The sequence below is a fragment of the Pelmatolapia mariae genome, linkage group LG7, assembly GCF_036321145.2.
Source record: "Pelmatolapia mariae isolate MD_Pm_ZW linkage group LG7, Pm_UMD_F_2, whole genome shotgun sequence".
NCBI lineage: Eukaryota > Metazoa > Chordata > Actinopteri > Cichliformes > Cichlidae > Pelmatolapia > Pelmatolapia mariae.
In genome coordinates, this window is record NC_086233.1 from 48877814 (window position 1) to 48905774 (window position 27961).

At 40.6% G+C, this 27961-nt stretch overlaps 1 protein-coding gene across 10 annotated transcripts in view; it reads right to left on the reverse strand.

Annotated features, from left to right (window-relative positions):
• The window catches only part of LOC134631261 (pleckstrin homology domain-containing family A member 5-like), a 90773-nt gene extending 78538 nt beyond the window's left edge, over positions 1 to 12235 (reverse strand). For all 10 annotated transcript variants that reach the window (XM_063479435.1, XM_063479430.1, XM_063479431.1 and 7 more), the window contains exons 1-3: positions 12144 to 12235; positions 11946 to 12022; positions 9745 to 9802 (exon numbers count right to left, since the gene is read on the reverse strand). In XM_063479435.1, coding sequence (XP_063335505.1) covers positions 9745 to 9802; positions 11946 to 12022; positions 12144 to 12235 — 227 coding nt within the window. The remainder of the gene's footprint in view (positions 1 to 9744; positions 9803 to 11945; positions 12023 to 12143) is intronic.
• Positions 12236 to 27961: the final 15726 nt, after the last annotated feature.

The following is a 27961-nucleotide window of genomic DNA, read 5'->3' on the forward strand; positions in this document are numbered from 1 at the left end:
TATGACTGAAAACTAAAATCTGGTTTTCATTTGACTCAAAGTTTGTAATTGTCTCAAATCAAAAATAAGGGCAAAATTTCATAATGTGCTAAAGAAAGTCAGCAGTGACACAGCATTTCATTCACCTCTGTGTAATCTGCAACCGTGAGCTGTATGTTCTGTCCTGCTGCTCCTCTCTGTTGCTCATAGATCTCTTCCTGAAAGGAGCGGGCAGTTCCACCTAATGCTGCTGATACTGGAACACCCTCAAAACCAAGGGTGTGATTTTTTGTGGTGAAACTTGAAAAATGCATGTGTGACTAACATCAGTTTGTCTTAAAGTGGTAAACAGAGGGTACTTCAAAGCTTTTTTTTTTCTTTTTTTTCAGGCCACTCCACATGGAAAGCAGTTTTGACATCCGTCATTCACCACAGACTTGCATTCAATCTAAGCTATCAATCAACGCTGGCTTTTAGACACGCAGGACTCTTAACCTGTAAACTGTGTATAAATAAATGAAACGAATAAACCCCATACACACAGACGTTGATCTCTTCCTGCTGCGTCCACATGCAGAACATTTTCATACATTTCTGATGTCAGCCTGGTAAAGAGAGTTTGCCCAGAAGCAGCTCATTGTTTTAACATATGACACGAGGAGCGAGCGCTGGATCAGACTGAGAAACCGCACACTCACTGGATGGCAACTTGTGGTTTTCTAATTCTAATAATGACCACAATCTGCAAAATTAACTTAAGGTTTTATTAACATGACCTGAAACCAGTAAAGGCACAAACTCATGAGGAAAATGTTTACAGTGGTCACGGAGTGAGGGAGCTGAGAGGCGCTTTCACAGTCGCAGACATCTAAATAACCACAGGAGTTGCTCTCGGCTGGCCCCTTAAGAAGAATGCAGGTTTTTCCATGGGTTCACTTTTCAGACCCAGAAGGTTCATACATCTTTTATATTGCCTGTGATGAGGGACTACAACTCAAAGGACAGCATGCAAGCATATCGCTACATCATCCAGTTGTGTGCATGCAGCATCCCCTGTTTACCACTAGCATCTGTGGTGTGATGAGGTCGATCTAACCTTACAAATGTCATAAAATTTGAATGTTTTTTCTTGTAAATTTGTGGCTTTATTTCATAAATTTGCATCTTTAATCTCAGAAACTCAGGAGTTTGTTTCTTAATATTAACTCCCTTCTTCTGGCTTTCTAATTAATTTTTCTGTGCACTGTCACAATTCTTTATCACTGACAGAGACATGGCCGAATGGCAGTCCTCTTCAGTAGTTTCTCGTGTGGACTCCCAGCTTAAAGGTTTGTGTGTCACCTCAATTTTTAACAGGTGCTCAAATTTCCTAAAATGTACAAGGAGGAAGTTAGTAGAATCAGAAATGAATTACCTTGTACATGTGATTGTGGTCATCTGTCTTTGTGAGACAGACTGGCAGGCTTTCCTATGCGCACCCTGCTTCTCATACAATGTCTTGTGGAACAAGCTACGGCTCTTGCAATACAAATGAAAGGAACTGGCTTTACTTGTTCCCTCTATAAGAAATCTCTTGATATACTACGAGCCAGGGCACATATGGTAAAAAAGCCTTCTCTGCATGACTGATCACAGCTTTGTTTTCACAAGTCAGGGTTTAAATAACCTGTAGGTGTTATCAGACAATTTAATATACAAACTTAACTTGCATCTATTTATTTTCAAGTCCAAGCGCTTGATTCTGTGCCTTCCTCTCCACTTCCATGACTGGATTTTCAGGGTTACATAATCAGGGCTGATATAAGGCTTTGCTCACAGTTATGAGTATGGTTTATTCCCTGGAGAGAAGGGAGTGTCTTTAAATGTCTGCTATAACTGTCATTCTCACAGTTAAGGAGGGTTCATAGGGACTCCCATCGTTCTTACACAGAAGGATTAGGACCTCAACTCTGAGTTCTTAAAAAGCTACTGACAATGATGCCGCAAACCCAGGTAGACAGAAATGAGAAATAGAGTGAAGTCATTCTTCAATTTAAAAAAAAATCATTTTCACTCTGGTCAATAAAAACAAACTCCCCCACCCCCTACCCCATCTTCGAGGGCTGTGACTTTTTAATCTCCGTCTTACGATCGCTGATAAGACGCCTGGGTTTACTGAAACTCCAGATGTCATTGTCTGAAAATGAGACTTTAAAAGAGACAAGGCAAGCCAAAAACACTGGTAAAGGTGAATGCATCGAATGCAATAAAACGTTTGTGAACCCATTCAAATTACCAGGACTTCTGCATTGATTATTTGTAATTAGTGCTCTGCCTTTCATCCACTGTATGTTTCAGCTGAGGCAAAGGACTCCTCAACACCTTGGAGTCACTGAAAGAGCAATACCATAAAAGGGCAGGGCAGCAGTCCATGACCTAAAGCTTAAGAGAGGTTGGGAGTTGCAGTAAGATCACAATCCCAAAGCACACAGTCAAATCAGTGACACGAATGGTTAAAAATGAAGAAAAATCCTGTTTTAGTATTGCAAAACTGACCTTAGCCCAATTGGGATGCTGTGGCATGACCTGAAGAAGGCTGTTGAATGAAGACATCCCAGAAATACTGATGAACTGAGGCAGTTTTGTAGGAAGAAAAGATCCAAAATTCCTCCTCATCATTGTGCAAGTCTCATAAGCAGCTACAGGAAATGTCTGAGAAAGGTTGCTGCTGCTGCTGGAGTAGCTCAACTTTAAATCTAAAAGTTTACTTACGTTCTTTTTTAACCCTGCAAGGACATGAAAACTGTTTGGGTGTTATTACTTTAGTCAGACATGTCTATAACTGTTACTTAGATGACACTGACATTCAGCCAGCTTGCCAACTTTAAAGGTAAATAAAAATTAAGATATAAAAATACTAATAGCTCATCAACTGGGGATGAACCCCTACGGTCACTCCTGCAAGTGGTGCACCCAAAGGACCATGGACCATGTAGGCCTCCAGACAGACGGATTGGTGCAGCATCCTCCTGTGACGCTATACTGGTCTGTTGTGATAAAGAGTAAGACAACAAATCTACATTTCTATCCTCATCTATGGTCATGAACTCTCGGTAGTGTCTGAAAGAATGAGATCAAGGATACAAACGATGGAAATGAGCTTCCTCCAAAGGGTGGCTGTACTCTCCCTTAGAAACAGGGTGAAGAGCTCAATAATTTGGGAGGGGCTCAGAGTGGAGCCTCTACTCCTCCACATGGAAAGGAGCCAGCTGATGTGGTTCAGGCATCTAACTAGGATGCCTCCTAGAAAGCATTTTTTCAGGCATGTGCTACCAGCAGGAGGCCCCAGGATAGAACATAATGGAGAAAATTTATCTCTTGTTCGGGAATGTGTCAGTGTCCTCAGGGATGAGCTGGAGGAGGTGGTCAGTGAGGGAGGCCTGGACATCTCTGCTGAGACTGCTGCCCCAGTGACCTGAACCCGGATAACCAGCCGAGCCGGAGGGAGGAAGGATAGTTGGATGTATACTAACATAATTTCAAACAGAACATCATCTTTAGGTTCAAAAGTGTATTTCTTTTGAACAAGAGATTTAATGTGAGTCAGTATGAAAAATATTGACTTATTATAGGCCAGTATCAACAATGCTAACTGATATCAACATATTAGCATATAACATAACATTTATAGATATAGCAGCTGTACCACACAACATTTGCCCCATACAAATGTCAAAGATGCGGTGATACAGAGCTAAAAGCTTTTTTTTAAATAATGAAGATCCCTCCCTTGCACAAAGATGGAACAGATAATTAACATAGCAAATAAGCAGAACAAAAAAACCCACTCTGCATCAGCAATCAGTCAGATTGTTATTTTAAACACCGATGTTGCTGCATCCCAACAGGAAACCTATTATAAGCAGAATCTAGGTTATCAATTTAAAAAAAAACCACAGTCATTAAAAAGATTATTATATGAACTTCATTATTTAGTTTTGATGGACATTAACCACCAATGAATATTGGTCTGGGAGTAACCTGATACATGAGTACACGGGCTTTTAAAGCAGAGAAAGCCAACAGCTAAACACAGATCCACTGAGGAGATTTTTGTCATAATTGACGACATTTTAATTGACATGCTTTCTTCTGCTCTGAGTGATGAATTATGCAGCAGCAGAAGTGAATAGCCTAATGAAAATGGTAGTTGGAGAGCAGACTAGCACGATATGTATATTTTATGTTGCATTTCACACTGATAAGCTATTGGAAACGGTAAGTTGTCCTCAAAGGACACTTGCAAAACGTCATCAAATGAAGCATTACTAACTGGACAGCCATCAAGCAAAACTGTAGGGTTACATGCAGACTGCTTATTACTCACTCATTAGGCTTCAAAACAAGATAACAGCAGTCTCTTTGCCAAACCTAGCGCAATTATCCCTGAGTTCAGCAGTTTGCGTTTTTTTTTTTTTTCTCCATTCCCAGACAGAATTAATGAGACAAGAATAGCAAACAAAGACCGGGAACTGACTTCTGCACCTGTCTTTCATAAACATAATTACACTTACAGCATCTACGAGGCAGCAAACTTACAATTAGGGTCACCGCTTTCCTACTATATATTAATGCTATGACACCTTTGCTTCACTCAAAGTCACTTCACCTAAGTTGTCCTGACACACACTTCTGAGAGGTTTTCACAGGTCAGGAATGCTCATTAGCAAAATGTGACAAAATACAGCAAAAAATGCCTAATTCACAGGCCCACTTCTTGTTCAAAATGAGGCTTGAGTTAGAATCTGGGATTATGTGCTATGGAGATAAAATGAAAAACACAAATCTGCCAGATGGACCAGTCTCATAAAATACTGTTTCATCACAAATAATAACAAGCTGAACAGATTTGGGTGGCTGCTGGATTTACTCATAGACACAAGGGAGAGAAAATGTCTTAAAATAAAAGTAGAAATGCTTGACTTTGCCTGCAGTAGTCTGCACAGAGCAATGCATATACAGTCAGGTCCATAAATAATGGGACATCGACACAATTCTAACATTTTTGGCTCTATACACCACCACAATGGATTCCAAATGAAACGAACAAGACATGCTTTAACTGCAGAGTGTCAGCTTTTATTTGAGGGTATTTACATCCAAATCAGGTAAACGGTGTAGGAATTACAACAGTTTGCAAATGTGCCTCCCACTTCTTGAGGGACCAAAAGTAATGGGACAGAATAAGAACCATAAATCAAACATTCATTTTTTAATACTTGGTTGCAAATCCTTTACAGTCAATCACAGCCTGAAGTCTGGAACACATAGACATCACCAGACGCCGGGTTTCATCCCTGGTGATGCTCTGCCAGGCCTCTACTGCAACAGTCTTCAGTTCCTGCTTGTTCTTGGGGCATTTTCCCTTCAGTTTTGTCTTCAGCAAGTGAAATACATGCTCAATCGGATTCAGGTCAGGTGATTGACTTGGCCATTGCAAAACAGTCCACTTCTTTCCCTTCAAAAACTCTTTGGTTGCTTTTGCAGTATGCTTTGGGTCGTTGTCCACCTGCACTGTGAAGCGCCGTCCAATGAGTTTTGAAGCATTTGTCTGAATATGAGCAGATAATATTGCCCGAAACACTTCAGAATTCATTGTGCTGCTTTTGTCAGCAGTCACATCATCAATAAATACAAGAGAACCAGTTCCACTGGCAGCCATACATGCCCACGCCATGACACTTCCACCACAATGCTTCACTGATGAGGTGGTATGCTTAGGATCATGAGCAGTTCCTTTCCTTCTCCATACTCTTCTCTTCCCATCACTCTGGTACAAGTTGATGTTGGTCTCATCTGTCCATAGGATGTTGTTCCAGAACTGCGACGGCTTTTTCAGATGTCGTTTGGCAAACTCTAATCTGGCCTGCCTGTTTTTGGGGCTCACCAAAGGTTTACATCTTGTGGTGAACCCTCTGTATTCACACTGGTGGAGTCTTCTCTTGATTGTTGACTCTGACGCACATACACCTGCCTCCTAGAGAGTGTTCTTGATCTGGCCAACTGTTGTGAAGGGTGTTTTCTTCACCAGGGAAAGGATTCTTTGGTCATCCACCACAGTTGTGTCCCGTGGTCTTCCTAGTTTTTTGGTGTTGCTGAGCTCACCAGTGCGTTCCTTCTTTTTGGGAATGTTCTAAACAGTTGTTTTGGCCACGCCTGATGTTTTTGCAATCTCTCTGATGGGTTTGTTTTGTTTTTTTCAGCCTAATGATGGCTTGCTTCACTGGTAGTGACAGCTCTTTGGATCTCATCCTGGCAGTTGACAGCAACAGGTTCAAAAAGCAAACAGCACACTTAAAATGAACTCTGGACCTTTTATTTGTTCATTGTAATTGGGGTAATGAGGGAATAACACACACCTGGCCATGGAACAGCTGAGAAGCCAATTGTCCCATTACTTTTGGTCCCTTAAGAAGTGGGAGGCACATATACAAACTGTCATAATTCCTATACTGTTCACCTGATTTGGATGTAAATACCCTCAAATAAAAGCTGACAGTCTGCAGTTAAAGCATGTCTTGTTCGTTTCATTTGGAATCCATTGTGGTTGTGTATAGAGCCAAAAATGTTAGAATTGTGTCGATGTCCCAATATTTATGGACCTGACTGTAGTTGTTGTGCTTGTATATACTTTTTTAAAAGATGTATCTTCAGCATCCAGGAGTGCATAGAGGTTAGGTTAATGAGAGATAGGACCCAACTTCTAAGGTGTCTACTATTCTTATATGTGGATTATCATCTCAGAGTATAAAAGCAGGAGAATAGCTGAAGTGTTCTCTGATTTATTACCAAGTTCAACAGCTGTGAAGGTGGCCAAAACTCCTGACTTAAAAATTTGGATGCAGTCGTACTTAGGTACATCTGGCATTTTTACTGAAGCATCTTAGCAAAAAAGACCGGCACACTTTCAGTGCCTGGAGTCCTGTCAGACATGGAAGCAAAGCACTTGCACTGCACTGACTGTTTTGACTGCCTGTGAATGAAATTAACAAGTTAACAGCTTGCTGATTTATACCTCACCAGGATCTCTGTTACTTGGGTAGCGAGCACCCACCACCTGCCAGTTGGAACATACCACAAAGTTAAAAAAAAGAAAGAAAATCCTATTTTTGCATCAGGCAACCTAGAAACCAATCCAGAAAAGTGGTGCGAGTCTGAGGAGAGCAGTAAGCTATGATTGATTCAATTAACATCTCCAGTGACCTTCACTCATTCAGAACTCACGGCGCCACAAACTAATCAAATCTTGGGACGGAGCATGCCTCTAGTCCACACTATCACACCAACAACCTGCAATTCATCCTTCCCAGCACATCTCATCAGAGGACAGCCTGCGTCAGCACAATCTGCTCCTTGATGCTCACACTGTGTAACCCGACGGTAACAGCCAAGCCACACAGCCAGCATGTGAATAAGCCAGATCCTTTGGCACAAGGGTTTTTTTTCCGCTTTCTAGCAAAACAGCCACAGAAATTGATCAATAAACGTGTCTATATTTCACACAAGTGTGTGTTTAGAGCCACTGCTTGAATATAAAAAAAAGATCTCCAAACGTGTGATATTTAATACAAAATTGATGACAAAGCAATAATAATCTACTGTAAAACATAAGAACAGCTGTCACTGGGCTAATTGTACTGGAGAGCTTTGAGAGGCTTTTACTGGCAACCTCACACAAAGCCTCAAAATGCCTCAAGGACCGTCCAAGACAGTTATCACATAAAGCTATCAACAAAGCTCTATGTCAAAACATGAGTCACAATGAAATTAACAGGCATGGTTTTACGCAGCCTCGTAACTTAAAGCATAAAAACACCTTAAAGATGTCTTGATCGCTGATCTTGTGCCCTAAGTTGACCAAATAATTTTCCAGCATGTGCCACCATCTTTAAAACACTCGCAGTCCTGACGACATGACTCAAATTCTAAAAGCTCTTGCTAAGTTAAAACAACAAAAGAAGCAAAGCCGTTCCCAAGAAACAGGACGGGGAAAATGTTTACTTACTAAAAGAGGAAAACAGAAGGAAGACGGTGAAAGTGTCGGTCAAATGTTGGTCACATTGCTCTGTGTTACCAGATTTTCATTACTGTTTTAGTGTTTTCAAAAAGAGGGAATTGCTATTGAAGGTCAACAGAAGGGAGAATCAGTATGCTGAAGCCGTTTCTCTGTGTATTTTACTTGCTTCGCTTCAGTTTAGGACAAGCTCAGTTGAATCAGCCATCCGCATATTTTTGTTTACTCTGACCCTGCTGAAGCGCCGGTATGCCAGTATATGAGATAAAAGGCATCGCTATCATTTAAAATGCTTTTACTTTTCACAGTTTTGGCTAAAATTCAACCTACGGCTTAAACCAAATGTGTTTTTCCTCACAAAAATGCAGATGGCCTGCTTTGTGGGGGGGCAGGATGATTAGTTTGCGAGTTGTTTTACAGGCAACATTACCATGTCATTGGACTGTGCCAAAATCACAGTGATCATCTAATGAATGTCTTCCTCAAGTCTGTTTTGCACCGAGAAGCTGAGATAAAATACTGGAATATAAAATTACTGCCTTTCAGTCCGACTGCCTGGCAGCCTGCCACATGAAGCTCCTCAAATTCATGAGGAAGTCAAAGGGGAGAGGATTGGATGAGAATAATAGGGTATAATATCCTATTTTCATATGGCGTGTATGCTATATCCTCAGTCATTCAGAAGCCTTCTTGTACTTTGGCAGAGATGTTCACATACTACGCATCTATACGTGCCGTGCAACGTAATTGCAAGAGAACATGCAAAATAACAACATATTTCCCCCCTCATACCCTTGGATTTGGAGGACAGATGATGAATCAGACCCCAATGAATGACAGCACTTGTGATCTCTTTTGATTAGCCGCATGCATCAGGCTACTGGGGGAAGAGAGCAAAATGTGAAATTTACTGTATTTCAAAGACTATGGCCGACTGCTCACGTAATTCATGCAGAACCTGGGCTTCACACGGAGAGGGTCACGAACTGAACAAAGTGTTTTAGTGGACACAGAGGATATATGACATTCTCCCCTGCCCACACAGCCACAAGAAATTAGCATACCTGAGATATGATGTAGGAATAAAAAAATGTCAAAAACAATCACTGGAAGGAGACTTTGAATGAGAAGCCATTTACGTTTCCTTTAGCGGAGTGGACTAGCATGTAGTATTTCGGAAATATTTTCCAGCATCTATTTAGGAACAAGTGTCATTCTGAAATGTGAGGAGCCGTATAAACCCAAACAGCGAGGATAACTGTCAGAAAAAGAGAACGCATTATACTTTGGCTCAACTCTTCAAGCAGACTCAGCTTTGAGCAGGGTAAGTCTGAATAAATACAAACAGCTTGCAAGAGGAAAGCAAGCACACTGTGTCCATGTCTGCCCGTTATTTGCACAATGTAGCTGTGTAATCATTAACTTTTGGGATAGGCCACACAAAAAGGGAGTAAAGGTTCCAAATTTACAACCTCTTTATATTGACACATCCACCACAAGGCGTGTTTTCAGGCACTGCAGACTATTGAGAGGAGCGTTTCATTCCTCTGAGGTGACTTAAGTGGAAATAAATTAATTTATGCTTGTAATCGAGGTACCGTGGTGGCGCGCAACGGGGAAGTGTTTTGAATTTAGATGACATGTTTGTATGCAGAGGTCCTAAGATTGCGATGGGTGTGCGTGTCATGCGGTAAAATAGGCGGGAAACTCACTTGATAAAGCACCGTGCTCCCTCAAACGTATATCCCTCCTCCCATCCGGTGGGTAAGTCTGTGAAAGAAGGAAAGGTGGACAAATATGTGAACAATCATGCAGCCATCAGTCACATTAAAAATCACTGAGAGGTGAAGCAAATAACATTGATCATGTCATTACGATGCTATGTTCTGTTGGGGTTCTGTTGGGCCTCTTGGGTCCTGACATTCATAAAGATGCAGACCGAGCACACACCACCATGAAAAAGACAATTCCTGATGGGACGACTTGCGCTGCCAGACTGCAAATACTTCTCGTGAATGGTCTTTAAAGCTCCATGAGTGAGCACCAGAACAAGTCTAGTCCATGAAGCCCCGCTCAGCAATCCACCTGCAGCCAGTGTAGTAGCGGCTGATGCTACACAACACCTCCAGTATGCATGTATGTATGAGTGTTTGTCCCAGAAAGTTAAAGGTGTTTTGGCCAGACATGAGAGACCCACTTTCCCAAAACTAGGCAACCAGCTTGAAAATTTAGAGTTTCTAGAATTTTCAAGCAAAGTTCCAGTTTGTTAAAAAGGAGAAATTTTTAAAAATTTGAAAAAATATGTTTTGAAAAAAAGCAATAGGAGGCAAAGAATAAATAAATAAAACTGCTATGAAATTAGAATATGAAAATTGGCAGCTCTCCTCCTAACACCCTCCCATCAGACAAATGCAGGCATCTGCTCGTGCTTCACAAAAGCTAAAACTCACTCAAAGCTGAGCTTCACATGGGATTCAAAAACTGCTCTGCTTTGTAAAAGTCCTCTACTTAACCCATCGCACTACTGCATATTTTCTGCACAAACTTTACTTTTTGCCCAAGTACTTTATTACAAGCTAGATTTTCTAGTGCCCTGCACGAGAGCCCAGAAAAAGTGCGAGTTTACTCCCCTCTTCATCCACATGAATTAGTGAGTGACACCAAAAATATGCTGCCTCTGCCAGCTTTATGCATCACCTTTAGGGTTGGAACTAATTATTCCGCCTTTGCTCAATTTGTCACTTAGTTTCTTGATAAATCAGTTCAGTCATGTGGTCAATAAACTGACTGAGAATACATTCAAATTTTGTGGTTTTGCCCCCAGAAACCACAAAAAAAATATCTCATTTACTATTACACAACGCTAATAAAAGCATATCATTGCAAATGAAAAGAACAGAGCTATATCATGATATTAGTAATTATTTTTTTTAGAATAGCTGCCTGCCTTCTGGGCTTCAGCTCTGTGGTGAAATACTGATGGACATTTTTCAATTTTTGATACTAACAGAATACAATTTTTTTAAAGAAAAGAAAATGTATGAACTCACACATTATAAAAAAAAAAAACCTCATTGGTTGCAGCCATATTCAGATGAAGCAGACACTCTTTACAGGAGAGGGGGGTGCTTGAAGTTAAAGAAGAGCTTGCTGCTGCTGTATATAGTTGCATCATAATCTCACCAGAAAAACGCACTAAGCAGCTAATTTTACCATGTCTTTAAGATAAGTCGAGCTTTTTGTAGGAATATATATATATATATATATATATATATATATATATATATATATATATATATATATATATATATATATATATATATATATATATATATATAAGCTCACTGTAAAAAACATTAATGATGAAATTCAGCAGATCTATACTTCGATCTACTACAGTTTTCCTGCTTACCTGTCACACAGGAGCTTACTGTTAAGTAGGGTCCTGTGTCAAAACACTTAAGTGCACTAATCTTACTCCCCTGCACGGCCAACATAATGCGTTGGGTTATTCAAAGCCAAAACAAAAACAAAAAAACGACTTCCTACATTTGTTTACGTGCTTTAGTTCCTATTAGGCTAAAGGTCGCCTCTTCACTAGTTCTCGGGCGATATTGGCTAGTGTCCACTCTTCAACTCCACTGACTGACCAACCTGGGGAGAGGAAGCTGCGGAGGAAGTGGCACTAGCTGGGCAGAGGTGGGCACGAGAGGGCTCAATTTTCACAGCACGAGCGACAAAAGCCCACTCGTGTGTTAAGAAACACGGCGTGGATATCACAGCCTCTCTCTCACACACTCACACGCACAGCGTGGGAAGTGTTCGCTTTTGGGTAACACAACAACAACACACTGCCGGGGCGAACACGAAAGGCGTTCAAGATAAGAGAAAAACTTGACAGTGACATCTTTACCTGGAGTTTTCCTGTGCCCGGTTATAACTGCCTCACCACTTACTGGATGCAGCCAGGTTGTACTCTTGGCTTCTTCGCTGTTGAGAGGGAGAGACAGAGAGAAAGAGCGAGAAATGCGTTCAAATCCAGCGGTGACTTTGTTCGAAATAGAAACGAGCAGAATGACTTGAAGCGTTTGCCTTTGGAAGGGATATTTACTTAACGAAGAAGACACGTCCATCCCGAGTAACACCATAACTCCAGGAAGACGGGAGACAAGAAATCCACTCGGGTTGTAGCTCCGCCGCCATGTCTGGCAGTACTGTATGACAATCGCGCGGCTCCGCTCTCCCAGGCAGCGCGTACACGGAAACCTTGGCAACGGCGGGTGGCTGAGAGCAGGGTGTAGAGCAGGCAGGTAAAGTCCATTCATTTGTATGGGAGAATAATGGCTGGACAGCCGAGGGGGGTTTTAACCCAAATTTTATTTAATTTTATTTCTTGACTGACACAATAAAAGAGTTATTTTACTTTTAGGTAAGTTTTTGCATCGCTGTGTACATGGCTTTAGTCAAAAAAGTCCTTTTGGATTTATGGTTCTTTATGGTTCTCTACGACTTAAATATACAGCCAGGATATTAAACCACATGTCCAATCAGCAAACTCACATGACAGCAACTCGGTGCATTTAGGCATGTAGACATAGTCAGGGCGACCTGCTGAAGTTGAAAACTGAACATCGGTTTCCCAGCAGCGACTTTTTAAGTGGTATGGTTGTTGGTGCCACATGGGCTGGTCTGGGTATTTCAGAAACTCCTGATCGTCTGTGGTTGAGTGGGATTTTCCCCGAAGATCCATCTCTGGCGTTTACAGATAATGTAAAAACATATACTCTGCGCAACAATGTCTTATTGCCAGGAGTGAGAGGAGACTGCTTTAAGATGCGCACCTGGGTTGTAACTAAATGTGTTGCTGTAATGGTGTAGGATTAGATATTTTCTTAGTACACGTAGTCACGCTCAAATCATATCAAACTGTTTTTTGATTTGTTTTTTTTTTACATGAAAATGTATTCAGTATACTACATTGGTCTCCAGAGTCAGCAGATCTCAATCCAGTAGAGCAGCTTTGGGATGTGATGGAAGAGATCTGCATCATGGATGCACAGCCAACAAATCTGCAGCAACTGAGTGATGCTATCATATCGATATGGACCAAAATCTCTCAGCAGTGTTTTCAGCACCTTGTTGAATCTATGTCAAGAAGACTTGACATAGATTCATAGACACAGAAGGCAAAATGGAGTCCAATCTAGTACTAGCAAGGTGTACCTAACAAAGTGTTCAGTGAGTGTATATTTTTTGTTTTGCACCCTTACACTCTTCACATTCTTTATATGTTTTTTGTCTTCTATGTCTCGTCTGTGGGATCTGGTTGCTATATCATAGTACAGATGTCAGTGGTGAATGCAGGCTCCCATCTCACACATTTGTTCCCACCAATAATAACATAACTTCCAGGCATGTTGAATTGGCACCTGATGAGTGATTTTAAATTTTTTCTTCTATATAAAAAAAGACATTTCTATCATAAACGGGGGCAGAAAAAGTCTAAAATTCACCAGAAGGAAATTAAGTGTCTGACATTCAGTAATTCCTTGGGGAGGACCTCGAGACCTTCTGCTTAATCCACCCCCACCCTCACCTCCCAGTGCTCAAACAAAACCTGTGCCCATGGCTGTGGCTGTAGCTTTTCTACATACAAAGGCACATTAAGCATGGGGGGGGGGGGGGATTAACCTGCCACTAGGGCCCCAGGACAAAATTGATCTGCTGGACCTCCAAAAGCCTTTTTTCACTTTAGACATTTTTAATCAAAACTAAAATCCTCTCTCCTCTTCATGTTCAAATAGTGCCCCCGAGTCACATCGGCTAATAGCAGGAACCACTTTGAGGTTCTTATAATGTTAGATGGTATTGTGCTTTTGTGGTACATATTCCAAAATAAATGATCAATTAAATTAGCTCAAACCAGATGATGCACAGACAGTCTGGAGTTTTCTGAGGAACATCCATTGTCATAGGAAAGTTCCCTACTTCATGTGCTTGGGGGGCACAGACTGATGGACATACAGAGAAAAATATCCACAGTCTACTACCGTACCCACAGTTTCAACTCTACCATTCGGTTCTTGGCCTCCGCCTTTTGTCACTGTGCAGCGAAACTGCAGCATCAGCCTTTCACAGAATACAAAAACATGTTATCCAACACCACTTTGCCAGGCCTGTTGTTGCTTTGTGTTGCATTGTTTTTCTGCACACATGATAGGCCACTGTTTTTGAGCAAGCATGTGGTGGTGGTGGTAATGGGTGGTGGACATATCTGCCAACTGCCAGGTCAACCACTTGGAGAGGAACTCTTAAAGGACAAGGAAGCAGTGAAGCACTGAATCCTGGTCAGAAGTCACACACTGAGCTCTTTGTATTCTGTTTACCTGGGGCAGAGTAACACAGTTTTCTGGTAATGTGATGTACAAAGGAACTGCTTGTTTCTTCCCAAGTAAGGGGGCAGTGGTCCAAAAGAAGATGGGAAAATAACAATATTAAAATAAGCTGAGCTTTATTTGCCCTTTTCATTAACTTGATATTGATATGAGAAGTAGTACGTGAGCTGTGTTTTAAAATGCACAATCTAGAAAAATTCCTCCCCCAATCTCTGAAATATAGTTTAAAAATTCCAACTTTTCTTTCTGAAACAGTCAAAATATATATATTTTTAAGGAAATAGAAGAGACTGTCTTCCCCAGAAAACAACCAGGTACTGTCTGTCATTTTGGCAAGCTGTTATTATGACCTATACTTACATTATAATGTTAGCCATCTTCTAGGGGGTCTGTGAGTAATACAGGTAATCAACAACTTTGACAGTGTATTTTTGTGCCTAAACCTAACCAAATTACAAGGAAAATCAAAGTAAGCACGCTGAGAGTCGATGCTTTCATTGGAAACAATCACGTTTCAAAGACTCTTTAATTAGTCTTTTTAGACAGAGAAGAGCAAACAACCAGCATAATGATTTAAGTGAAGGACTTGCTGGAAAATGCGGATCTCACCTGCTCTTTTTCAATCCATGATCTTTTCCCAGCATATCTATGTGTAGGATCCATCAGAGTGAAAATGATAAGATTAGAGCCTGACACCTGCTTAAATGTGCTAGCTTACCCGTGAGATCTGAAAGTGAAGTAGTGCCTGAAAGTGGAGCCTTTCACGTCTCAGTTTTCAAGCAGTCATCTTTTGATCTGTTTAGAGAGCCTATAGGCCTGTGTCATGCCATTCATAACTTACAGAAAATGAAAGTACTATTCCCTGTATATCACACAGCACTTGTTTCAGTGAGGTTTACCTTCAGCTATTTTATTTTTACATATAATCTCAAGTTACAGGGTTGATAAAGAACTTGACAGTATCCCCGCTGTTCTAGTTCCAGTACTGACAGTATTGATATAGCTGAAAGTCCAGCACTGTGGGTCATGTAATTCTTCTTTTGGCAGGGACAGACATTTCTCAACTGCCACCCACAGTTGCCAGGGTGAACAATGCTCCACTGAGCTATAACTTATGGTCCTCACTGAAAGAGCCTAATACCATTAGCCAAAGTGGGAGTCAGATGAGTGCTGGAACTTGGAGAGGTAGCATTTGTGCAGGACGTGCATATGTGTTTTGTGCAAATGTTTCTTAGGAGCATCTACTGAGTTACAGAAAATGAAAATGAATGGGGAAGCAAGCCAAACAGATCTGCAGCCATTAAGTCATTTGTCAGGCAGTGACATCTCTGGGATCCCAAGCCTCTGGTCACATGCAATCCAAGCACACAACTGACTCAGCAGAAACGTCTGCTGAAACATCTTCCTGTAAAGACAACCCTACTTTATATGCTTATTTTGAAGATTAAAGGTCTCCAGCTGAATAACGTAATGCAAGCAGGTATCAGAAAATTCAGTTCAACTAACAAAACATTAATTAATGTAAAGAAGACCTGGGATCTGTAATGTAAAAGTACAATAAAGAATCTTCATAAAGACACGCAGCGTCTGGTTAACATTGCGCAACATATTCTTACATAATTGCTCCATGCTCAGCGAGGCGAGGGTTCTCTGCTCAGTGACACAGGCCAGACTTGAGGCATCAGAATGTAATTAATGGTTGCACATTATCAAGCAGCTGTTTGAGGGCTTTGTTCTGGTGCCAGCTCAGCAGTAGCCTCGTGCCTGTCTGTGCTAGGTAAGAGGACCCTCCTCTTTAGACTGGAACCGCTCGGCATCTGTGCAAACCTCTCATTTGTTGGAGTCACAAGGCTGTGTAGATAGAGCCATCTTTAAGCCTGAACACAGCACTTCAACATGGTCACTATTTTTTTTTTGTTTGTATTGCCTACTGAAGCTTGAAGGGAGTAATGTAATAGTAATAATACCCACAAGTAGAGTGTAAAATCAACACATGCCACAATAACTTCCTGCTGCACTGCACTCTTTTACCAAATCACCGATGGAAATGATTCCCAGATGATTCTATGATGTAAATACGCTGTCATCTACTTTCAGCACAGCACTTTTTTTTGCATTAGCTTGCTCAGCACACAAACCAAAAAGCCATCAGGGTCAGTCAAGTCAGCAGACCAGGTTAATTGGCAACTCTGGAAAAATGGTTTAACGCTTAATTCAGCTGTAGCCGCGCAAATGCACAAGTACCAATATGGATGATTGGAAGGAGTCGCTAGGCTTTGAGAGCTTGTGGAAAAATGACTCTGCCGGGCGGTTTTAGTTCTCACAACTCCACTCTGAATCATTAAACACACCTCCCTGAATCACTCTTAGTCACAGCCTGACAAAAACCCAACCCACAAATGACTCTCTGTTCACCAGAGTGACAACTTCACTGGATCCACTGGATTTTTGGGTGCAGTCCAAATATTTTTTTTCTCTCTAACTTTTATGAGACTTCCAGTAGTGATATGTGTCATTAAGAATGAATGAGTGGATATGCTATTTTGTAATTAGAGGATGCTGCAAGTGGCCTGACTCGGTTGTAAGTAAATGACTGTGAAGAGGGAGGGTGTTATCTGTCTTTTTTTCCCAGATGTACTGTTTTTATTTTTGCTATGTAAAGTGAAACAGAAATGTTTTACTATTTTGCTTTAGGAACCCCAAGAAGCGAGCCTAACGGTGGAACCAGGCACACTTCATTCATCTGTGAAAGATGGTCCAGAACTCAACCTCTCAACACTCAAGTGTCTTTCAATATCTAATTCAACAAAGTCATCATACTCTTACCTACATGTCGCTCTTACTCATTATTGGTTTAGACAAGGACCTCTGTGTTTAGATAATGAAATTAGCCGGCCTCCCTGAGGCTTGCCCTGCTTCATAAACTGCTTTATTAATTGCTATCTGCATTTGGTAAGTGCTACAAAAGGCTACTGTAAGTATATCCGCTCGTAACTGGAGCGGATTCTATATTGATTGCAGATGGTGTCATTACTCAAAAAACCCAGCTGTGTAATTTAAGTAATGGAGCAGATTATTAATTAAGATGAAGGGCTACTTAACATTGATCAGGGATCCAAGCTCCACTTTGCTGTAATGCATAAATAACCTGACATGGGTGCGATTCCCCAACACACAGCGCTCGTTAAAGCTCATCGCATGTGCTGATATCACAGATTCTGATACGCAGCACCTCCTGGTTTCATCTTCATGAGTGCAAAGCCTGCGCCTTCACCCTGCAGTGCATTTATTGCTTCAGTAGCAGGATATAGAGGAGTTCGTGGAGAACTACTTGAGGCCAAGTGCTGGTATAATGCAAAAGTGCTCTTTCAAAGGCGTGATTATCTTTGTGTGGCGGGAATGGAAGAGGCAGCATTCTGCTGCATGCACGTTAAATAAGGTGACGTGCCAAATGAGAATTTGTATTTATTTATTTATTGTTTTTAACACAGAAGCTGATGACATGTACTGTACAACACTGCAACCGCAACATCTGTTGGGCTTTGCAACATTCAGGAAATCTCAGCATGCAGTCCTCCCCTGATGGCACACATATCCTGTGTTTGATGGGAAAGCAGAGCAGTGTGACAAACAGGTCATGAGCATCTTCTCAGGGCAGCCAGGGTCATGTGAGCGACAGCGAGAAAGGCTCAAGGCTCGGAATAACTCTTTAAGGCGGAAGGCAGGAACTCCTCAAGGACAACACTGATGCTGGACTTTGTAAACTTGCTTTCTATTTTTTTTGTTGTTATTATGCAGTCCAATTCAAGGATTTGAGAGGATCTGTATTAATTCATATTTACTAACGAAAGTGCTTAGTTATTTGCATGCCAAAGTACAGATCCTTTTTCCAAGAAGAAAAAGGGCATGTATCTAAAAACAGGAGCACAAAAGTAGTTTTTAATGATGAATTAAACTGACTCTTATGCCTAACAGACCACTGGCTTTGCAAAAGCACAATAGTACTTCCATCCATCCATCCACCTATTTTCTTCCGCTTATCCAATTCAGAGTTGGGGAAGACCTGGAGCCTTTCCCAGCTGTCATATGGGGAGAGGTGACGTACAGCCTGTACATGTTTTTGTACCAGGTTTTCAAAGCAGGGCTAACACAGAGTGACAGACAACCATTCGTACTATTTGGACTGTGGGAGGAAGCTGGAGTGCTTGAAAAAACCCACACAGACATGAGGAAAACATGCAAACTCCACACAGAAAGGCCACAGATTCAAACACAGGGTCTTTTGGCTGTGCTAACTGTACAACTGAATACTGACCCCTCCAAAGTACTTGATTAAGTTAAAAACAAAATCTCAATTAGATATTCTGTAAAGGAAAGAAAACATGTGACCTAGTCTTTGACATCACAGTGCACATATTTATGTATGAACATCTGCTCTTCTCTGGGGCTATTTTTGGCCTGAAGTTTTTAAAATTCAAGGTCATGGAATAACTGAAATAGTCACACAAGCCTCCTCATAATGAAAATACTGTAATGGCTTCATCTGGTTCCCTATTTTGTTTTAAATGAGAAGTTGTTAAAATGCATTTTTTTCCTTTTAGGGGAATTTCTTCATTTGTTGTTTTTTTTTTTTTTTACTCTTCACTCCTACGAGTCAGACACAGGAAGTTGTTGTGAAATCTTGGATTTCAACAGAAAACTGGTCACTCCTTTCATCCACAGAGCTCCTCGTGAATGCCTCTACGTGCTTAATCACACTCTTCACTGTACAGTTTAAAAAGAGAACGACTGACTTAAATCTACTTGAGCGAAGTCGTAACTGTCACTGAGGTGCTTGATTTTTCACAACCCCGTCGACTGCACTGATACAGGGAGAGATCTGAGCGCGAGATGCGCTGCTGTATTTATTTGTTTATATAATGATGCCACACTCTGTAGTAACTTTCTCAGATGGATCTGTCAATGATTGATGAAGTATGCAGTCAGAAGTCACACAGCTTTATAGCTGACATCATATTATGCTGACAGGCTGCAGAAGAATTTAATGTTCTGCCACAAATAGGCTCTCTGTAGAGACCTTATAAGGTTTACAGGGTGCTCATACAACCAAAGAAAAACAGGGGTTTTCTGTTATTCTGCATTTGAAGACACTAGTGAAACTCCTACACAATGTTTTAATTTGTTCTATATGTGTCAAACGCACGAATTTACATTTACTGTCATTTGCAGCTACGGTTTTATTTTTAGAAACCAAGTTAATGAAATTGTTTTAAGAATATCCTAAAATCTAAAAGCTTTTTGAGTGTCTCGTCTGCCTTTGTTTCCTGGTGCACAAGATATCTCGTGGTTCATTTATTCTCCATATGTGGCAGATTGCTGAGTCACCCTTCTGCTCTGCACCTGTTCAGGTGTAGTGATTTTAATGCTCTCTTTGGAGTGCTGAATACAAGGCTCCCGGTTACAGCTGGCATTGTCAAAGTGCTCGTAGTTGAGCTATGTGGCAAGATGACCGGTGTCAGCAACAGTAAAAGAGCTGGGACAGTAAATTGACTCTGAACTGATGAGTGGGAGTGTTGGGTTGTGGGAAATCTGAGCTCATTCCCTCCCTTGTCAAGGTCCAGTAAATATAAGGGTAGTACGTCAACATTTCCTGCACATCTCACAGAGATGTAAAGGGGTGTTTACGCTCACTCACCCGAAGGACAAGATGTTGAAAATACAAAAGAGCTTTTTAATGAAATTCCCCACGAAATATCAAACAGCTTTTATAGCTTTTCATAAGATTCTTCAAAATCGTAAGATTAGATCAGAGTGCCAAAGAGAGTGTCTGTATGAAAATCTAAATTTGTCAGTCTGTTGGAGAGGCATTAGGACGCAGCTGAGCACTGTGGAGAGGTTGTGTCTGGGCCACTAAACAAGTCCCGTGTGCTAAGCAACACTGGGTAAGGGCCATCTGTCTCCTATACCAGAATGTTCAGGCAAAGCAGGCGGGGAAAGAAAAAGAGTTTCATGTCGCAGCTCCCCTGATCAATGGCTATTGATTCTTCACTTATCTCAAATACAGCCTAGCTGATGAGATGTCACACTTCTGACCTCCTGCAGGGAGAGGGGAATGAGGGATGCTAGCTGGGTAGGCATGGTGTTGTGTTACAGATATACTCCATTCACATATACAAAAGGGGAAAATTTTACTTGCATACCTGTAATGTTAAGGAAACAAACATGCAGGCATAATTACACTGAAATTGTATATTCATGCAATGGAAGGCTGCAATCATCCACCCAGTGAACCATCAACTTTTACAGGTTTGATGTGACAAACCTTGCATGGACAGTTACGCTCCTATCCTCTTTACTGTCCATCTCTTAACCTCATCCCACTGTGGCTCTCACTCTCTTGATGCAGACAGACAATTAATAAGTGCTTTGTTGGCCGAATGGATCACATTCACCACAACTGCTGCGCTCAGCAGACAGCTCAAATAAATAAAGAGCAAGCAGCCCCTCTAAACTGACAGTCACACAGATAGATGGACTGCAAAGTCACAATGACCTTTGACAATATCCTATTTTTAAAACCTTTTTGGGATCTCACATCTAGAGAAAAAGATGGGGAAAACTAGCTAGAATAGCAGTAACAGTGGCAAGATAATCAACACTTTTCCAAGTGGCAATAAAATAGCAAAAACTCCACAAAAAGCAAGCTCAAGAGCATGCAAATGCTCCATAGCTTACAGATCAAAGAGCTCAATGACAGGAGATTTTACAGAGCATAGGAAGATGATGGTTTGGTACCACAGAAAAATCCCCCACTGTGACTTTGTGCACTGAATGTTAAACATTGGCCAATTTTTCACTTTTTCTATTTACTGTCGCACATATTTATGTGCGATATATCATAACTCCTTTGAGTTTCCAATAAATCCTCACTATATGGAGATTTGAATGTGTTGAAAAGCACAATTCAAAGTATTCTTAAGTGCGACAATAAAGAAATATGCGTTTGAATTTCCTTTTGCAGACATGTGTTGCTATCACTGTCTTTCACTCTATGCAGATATGTGATGTATTCACTGTGCCTTGACATCTCGAGTAATTGTGTTTAGACAATTATATAGCATACTGCTTATAAAAGAGAGATTTCATTAGACAGACTTTTCTCCAGTATTTCAATATTTTATAAATGTGACACATTTGTGGGTATACCCTTAAAACAGGTTGTTGTTCATGACCCCAATCTAAATGGTATTGTATGAAACATGTCATTGGAACCTTAAGATTAACACAGCATTGATAAACAACAGTTTTGCTTTAATTAGGTAAAAGTAGGAATGCTAGAGAGAAAAATATGTTGTTACAAGTGAAAGTTCTAGATTCAGAATTCTACATGGGTCAGTATTAACATCAAAATATACTCAAAGCATCTAAAGTAAAAGTATTCATTATACAGCGAGGGGGGTCAGGGAAGAGACAGGAGCCTATCCCCTCCCACTGTCATAGTACAAGAAGTTTTATTATCACTGAATATTAACTACCAATTAGTTTTATCTCTCACTTTAATGTTGAAGCTGGTAATAATTTGACATGATTTGTTTACTACAGAGCACCTCAATCTATAATAATGTCGCATAATTTATTGGTAGCTGTATTATATTAATCAGAAATTTAAAATAAATGTAGTGCCTCTTGACCCAATCCCACTCCCTTGACATGTCCCTGACATCAAGAACAATAAGCCAATGTAACATTTATGGAGCTTAGAGACAGGCAGATTTTCTAGTGATGTTAACAATTTGGCTTGTGGAGTACAACCATGTGGTCGAAATAATCACTTTCAGGCAAAAAAATACATGAGAGGTGAGCACAAATAGCCTTGAGGGTTTCAGGCGTAATTCTCCATCAGTCAGATCTTTGCTGCATGTCATATCTGCGCTCTCTCCACAGCTCATATTTGATAAATGGATAAAATACTGAAGAAATACAAATGAATAGATGAAAATTCATCTAATGATTTCTAATCATTTCACTAAGGGAAATATCTACATAAATATACAGATATGTACTTACTCTGAATAAAATCTTTAACATAACATTTAGAATTTTGGTTTAAGTTATCCACAGGTTGCTCCTCCTGGATTCATGATGTGTAATATCAACTGTAGCTGGCCTCTGGTGATGAGAGAAATAGAAACTGAACTGCTCAGCTGTTACTCGGTGAGACTGTTCAAATAAATTATTTATTTGAAATGACAGAGTGTGATTCTCTTCCTCGTCTGACCCCGTTTAACCATTATCTGCCTTCTTTGTGGGCAATTTCAAAGGAAATAATACACCTTTCATAATGGATAAATTATTAGGAAATGACAGAAAAAGCACAAACTTGCCCACATTTAGAGCAGAAACCATGGAAATAATTACATTTCTGACTACAGTACTATTCGCTGACAGTGTACACAAAATGAGTGCCCTGATTCCTAATTCGCAGATCATGACTGCTGTGAAATGCAATTAATGGATTCATAATTTATTTAGTGAGCTGTGATGAGCAAGTTCCTGGGAGCTCACTGAGACAGAATGCAGTATACACTCCATACACACTGGATAAGCACTAGGTGTGTCTTAAAGGATGTGCAAAAAAACAAACAAAAAAAGGAACAGTACATTTAAATAATCTAAAAGTTTAGATGTAGCTGCAGTTGTGGTTAAGAGTTTACATACACTCATCCTGGGCATGGCTGTCATGGCAGTTTTGGACTTTAAACTGTTCTTTTTCCAGGGTATACACCATAACTAATATTTGGTTAAATGTCCCTTGGCAAGATCCTTTTGGTAGCCATCAACAAGCTTCTGGGATAATTTTGGCTTAATAGTTTGGCAGTGGTCCACCTCCTTCATTAGTCCATCCACCTTGTGTAATAGTGTACGAGTATCACTGGCAGCAAAACAGCCCCAAAGCATAATCCTACCACCGCCATGCTTCGCAGGCTGAACAGTGTTCTTACGTTTGAGACCCTCACCTTTACTCCTCTAAGCATACCTCTTGTCATTGTGGCCAAGTAGCTCAATCTTTGTTTCATATAACCATAAAGCTTTTCTCCAGAAGGCATTTGGCTTGTCCATGTGGGCAGATTCAAATTTCATTCAACCAATTTCAAATGTCAATTTTCATGGCAGGCTTGAACCTTAGTGGTTCCTGAGTTGTCCCTGAATATCCTAACCCAGGGGTGTCCAACTCCAGGCCTCAAGAGCAGGTGTCCTGCAGGTTTTAGATGTGTCCTTGATCCAACACAGCTGATTTAAATGGCTAAATTACCTCCTCAACATGTCTTGAAGTTCTCCAGAGGCCTGTTAATGAACTAATCATTTGATCCCGATGTGTTGACCCAGGGTGAGATCTAAAACCTGCAGGACACCGGCCCATGAGCCCTGGAGTTGGACACCCCTGTCCTAACCAATTCCCTCTTTTCTGATAGTCATAGTTAGGGTCTTCTTTGAGAAGTGACACACCTGAATAATTTGTACTTATGTACAACTGTTTGAACTGATGATCCTGGAATTGTTTGCTATTAGGCTTCCGTGATGGCCTTTCCAATGCCCCAATCTGATTGAAAATTTGTTGCATATGCCTAAAAGCCTGGTGTGTGTTGGGAAACCAACCAATTTAAAAATTCTCTAATAGTCTTGCCAAGAACAGTTATAAAATATCCAGACAAATTATGGCAGAATGGTGTTGATGTCTGCCAAAAGTGACTTGTCAAGGTGTAACTTTCTAATGGACATTTATCCAAATATAGGGTCCTATGTATACTTTTGACCCTGTGTAGGTTAGAGAAAATAAATAAATTAATTCAAACTTGTGCACCTAATTCTTATTTTGTTTTTAAGTATTTAAAGAACTATTCTGCAAAATCATTCCACCCTGGAAAAGAACAGTCAACTAAATCATTAAAACCCTGAAATTACACCCATGATTGTGTGTAAACTTCTGACTACAGCTGTACATTAAAGAATAAAATGTGTTAAACTCCCCGACACACACCAAGTTAAACATAAGAATAGGAAACAAAGGTCTCTTTGGGGTGATACAGATGTCAAAACAGTGACTGAAAAGCCTATTTTGTAGAATGAGTGTCAAGCAGAGGGCACGGTCTATCTCTGTTTTTGTTTTGTTTTGTTTGTTCAAAGAGACAGATGCCATGGAAGCAGTCTGAAAAATGTGAGACAGCAAGATTCCCTGGATGGCTGCCATGTCCCTGCAGGTACAAGAACGCGAGGATTTGGGAAGGAAACAGGACGCAGGTTGGTGATAATTGGGGGTACCCTCTGGAAATCTCTGCTTTGTAGTTAAGCTTTGTTTGAATATGACGCTATTAATGAGGATGTGAGGGAAACACTTGTAAAGCCGCAAAGCCGGAATTTATCTCAGCTGTACTAACAGAAATGCTTTCCATGCTGTTCATTTAACCACAACTGGCACGCAGTGAGTGATCTGATGAAGTGACGCTGGTGGAAAAAAAATGTAAATACGACTTCAGCTGAAAGATCCTTCAGGGTATTGTGTTCATTTACAATACAAACCAAATCATCTGCTCAAATCCACAGGAAGAGGCCTAAATATGTAAAGCCTAAACTCAAATGTTCTCCAGCCAAATTATGCTGCCAGATATTTATCCTGTGCGAGGGCCTGATGGGCTGCACAGTGACTCAACTTCCACCCATTCCTGTCTCAGTATAACAAGTGTTTAGGCTGTTTGCCATAAATCATGTCCCTGCCAGATGTTGCCAAGCAACTGATTAATTAGCAGAGCCTCCTGAGTGAGTAACAGTGGAGACAGTATGGGAGAGCTCGTTTCAGTCCCAGTGGTCCAAAGACCCCATCAGCTTTGACACCTTAACGGACATAAAGAGCCATTTATTTTATATCCACAAGGAGACTTTTGAAGGAATACTTGAGTACATGATTTGGGAAATAGCACTTATTTGCTTTCTTACCCAGTGTTAGATGAGAAGGTGGCTACCACTCGCATACTTGTGTGACTTCTGCAGAGTTAGACACAGCAGGTGGTTTGGTTTGATTAATGTCCAAATTTTAAACTGAATACATCTTAGTGTCGCTAATTTCACAAAGCATTATATGTTGGACTAGTTAATCCACTGGTTGCCTGCCAACTGCAGAGTGATGACAATATTCACGTGTTCCTAAATAATATACTTCTTAATTAGTGATTCTTAGAGCTGCTGGTGGAAACTTTATTTTTCCTTTTTTACATTTAGTCAGAAAACGCCTGGTTGTTTCTCACTTATGCTTGCAAAAAATAACAACTGGTGATTTAACAGTAGTGAGAGGGTATTAACCTTTTCATCTCACTCTTCACAAGAAAGCAAGTTATCATTATTTCCCAAAATGTCAAACATTTTTACCAAGAGAGGGAAAAATCTATTTATTTAAACACACCGTGCCTTTAAGACGGCTTAATTGCTTCCGTAAAGGCAATATATGAAGCTACATTAGGCCTCAGGTACACAGATCTAGAGACTGGTATGTGATAACCATAGATTGCCAGGGTAAACTGTGTATTTTCCGGTTGATAGATTGCTGGTTGGTGGTTGCTGGTAGTGTCAGGTGAAATCAATCACAAAGTGGCACTGCACCAAAAACCTCATCCAACCTTGCTTTGGTTGCTAGCAGATTGCCACATTCCTCCATTGTTTGGATGCAGACTTATCTGCAAACACTGGGCAACTACTCAGCAAGTGATGGTGAAACAATAGCAATGCAAGCCAGAAATGAAGTCTTTCCCTTCAAAGCTCATGTAAAAGATGGGCCTTGTTGTGCAATAAACACATTTCAAAAGGAACAACTTTTACTTGTTTACTTGGGTTTTTTTCCCCACAGAGACAAATATCCTGCTTCTAAATTTGTTGCCCTTTTTTTGTTTGTTTTTCACAGTAGATAATCATCAGAGGATGGATGGATGGATGGTTGGATGGATGGATGAATGGATGAATGGATGAATGGACGTTCCAATACTTATATATATCTCATATTGTAATTTGCTTGCGAAAGTGTCCTAATTTTGCAGTTTTCTTGTGCAGCATGGTTTTAAGAATTAGTTACAAATCCAGTAAATATATGTTTTATTTAAAAAGACTGAAAAGAAAGAATTTCATGAGTAAATCATGGCATGAGACTGCGTATGTACTGGGTGCTAAACAAGGCATCCTATGAAGTAGGCTTTGGCAGTTTGTTGCCAGTGTAAGTGGATGAGAAAAACCTCTTTTTCTTTTCTTTTTTTTCCAATGATCATAGCTGGCTGAGCCATAGTTAAATAAAACATAGCTTGCATTTTCTGTGCCAGAAATGGCCTGAATCCACAGGGCAGTGGGTCACACTTATCCATGCGCACAAACACATGAAGACAGATGCTGAAATACTTAACTGACCCACCTCAGACATTATTAGTTCTTCCATGCGGTAGAGTCAAAGCTGTCTAATAGAGGATTGAGGTCATATTTTGATGCCCAACTCCATTTGGGTTAATAAGAGGACTGTAATTAGCTGGGAGGATGGAGAAGGTATATGAACCATGTTAGAAAGCTAAATGGTCCAATTTTCCCAGTCATGTGAATGCCTTTTCCCCACATCACTCTTGGCAGTCAGTGAGGCTAAAAGACACCAATTAATCTCCCATGGCTATTATGGACCCAGAAAATAGATGGGGAAAGCACACTGAGACAGAAAGGGGATATGTAATTTGCTGGGGATCACTGCACGTTGGCTGAAACCAGCTATAATTAAAATAGCAGTCAGCAAAAGTTTGACAATTGTGCTATAATTTGTAACGGGATAATTAAATTAACACTTCATAGAGGTGCTTTCTAATTATCTTGTAGTTATACTGTTTTGCGTAGCACATACATACAGTGCTAATTTTATTTAGTTCAGTTTAAGTAGCTGGAATATTTTGACAAACTGCAACGTAACATATAAGGCAAAACCATTTAAATAAACAGTTCCTCCTTAAAAGATTTTAATGTGTTCAGGAGAGGCACTAAAGAGGAACTTGTGGCATCGTCTGAACTCTGCAGTAAGACACCAGAGACGTTCTACAGGCTTTGATAATACCCTGCCTCTGTGTCTGTGTTGATAATACCTCCCTGTCTGTGTCTATAGAACTCATAATTCCTGTTCTGTCAGACTGGCTCTCTGTAACCATTATTTGTCTTTAGTGGCATGAGCTGGATTTGGCAGACCTGTCACTGCATGCATGCTTGCATACTGTTTGCATGTATCAGTATTACACATTCCTTAGGATAGATTCAGATCTGTACCACTGTCTTGATCCTGAGCTGAATAACAAATGAACATCTCTGCCGCCTTCAGCTTTAACTCGCTGATTTCCCTGGGCTGGAATTTCGCCTAATAACCAACTGCCTGCCTCCCTCAACACAGCAGCACTGTCAGAGAATGAAAACTCTGATGCCTCAACAACGTGCGTGCTGCTGGATGGAGTTTTTTCTCCAACAGATGGCC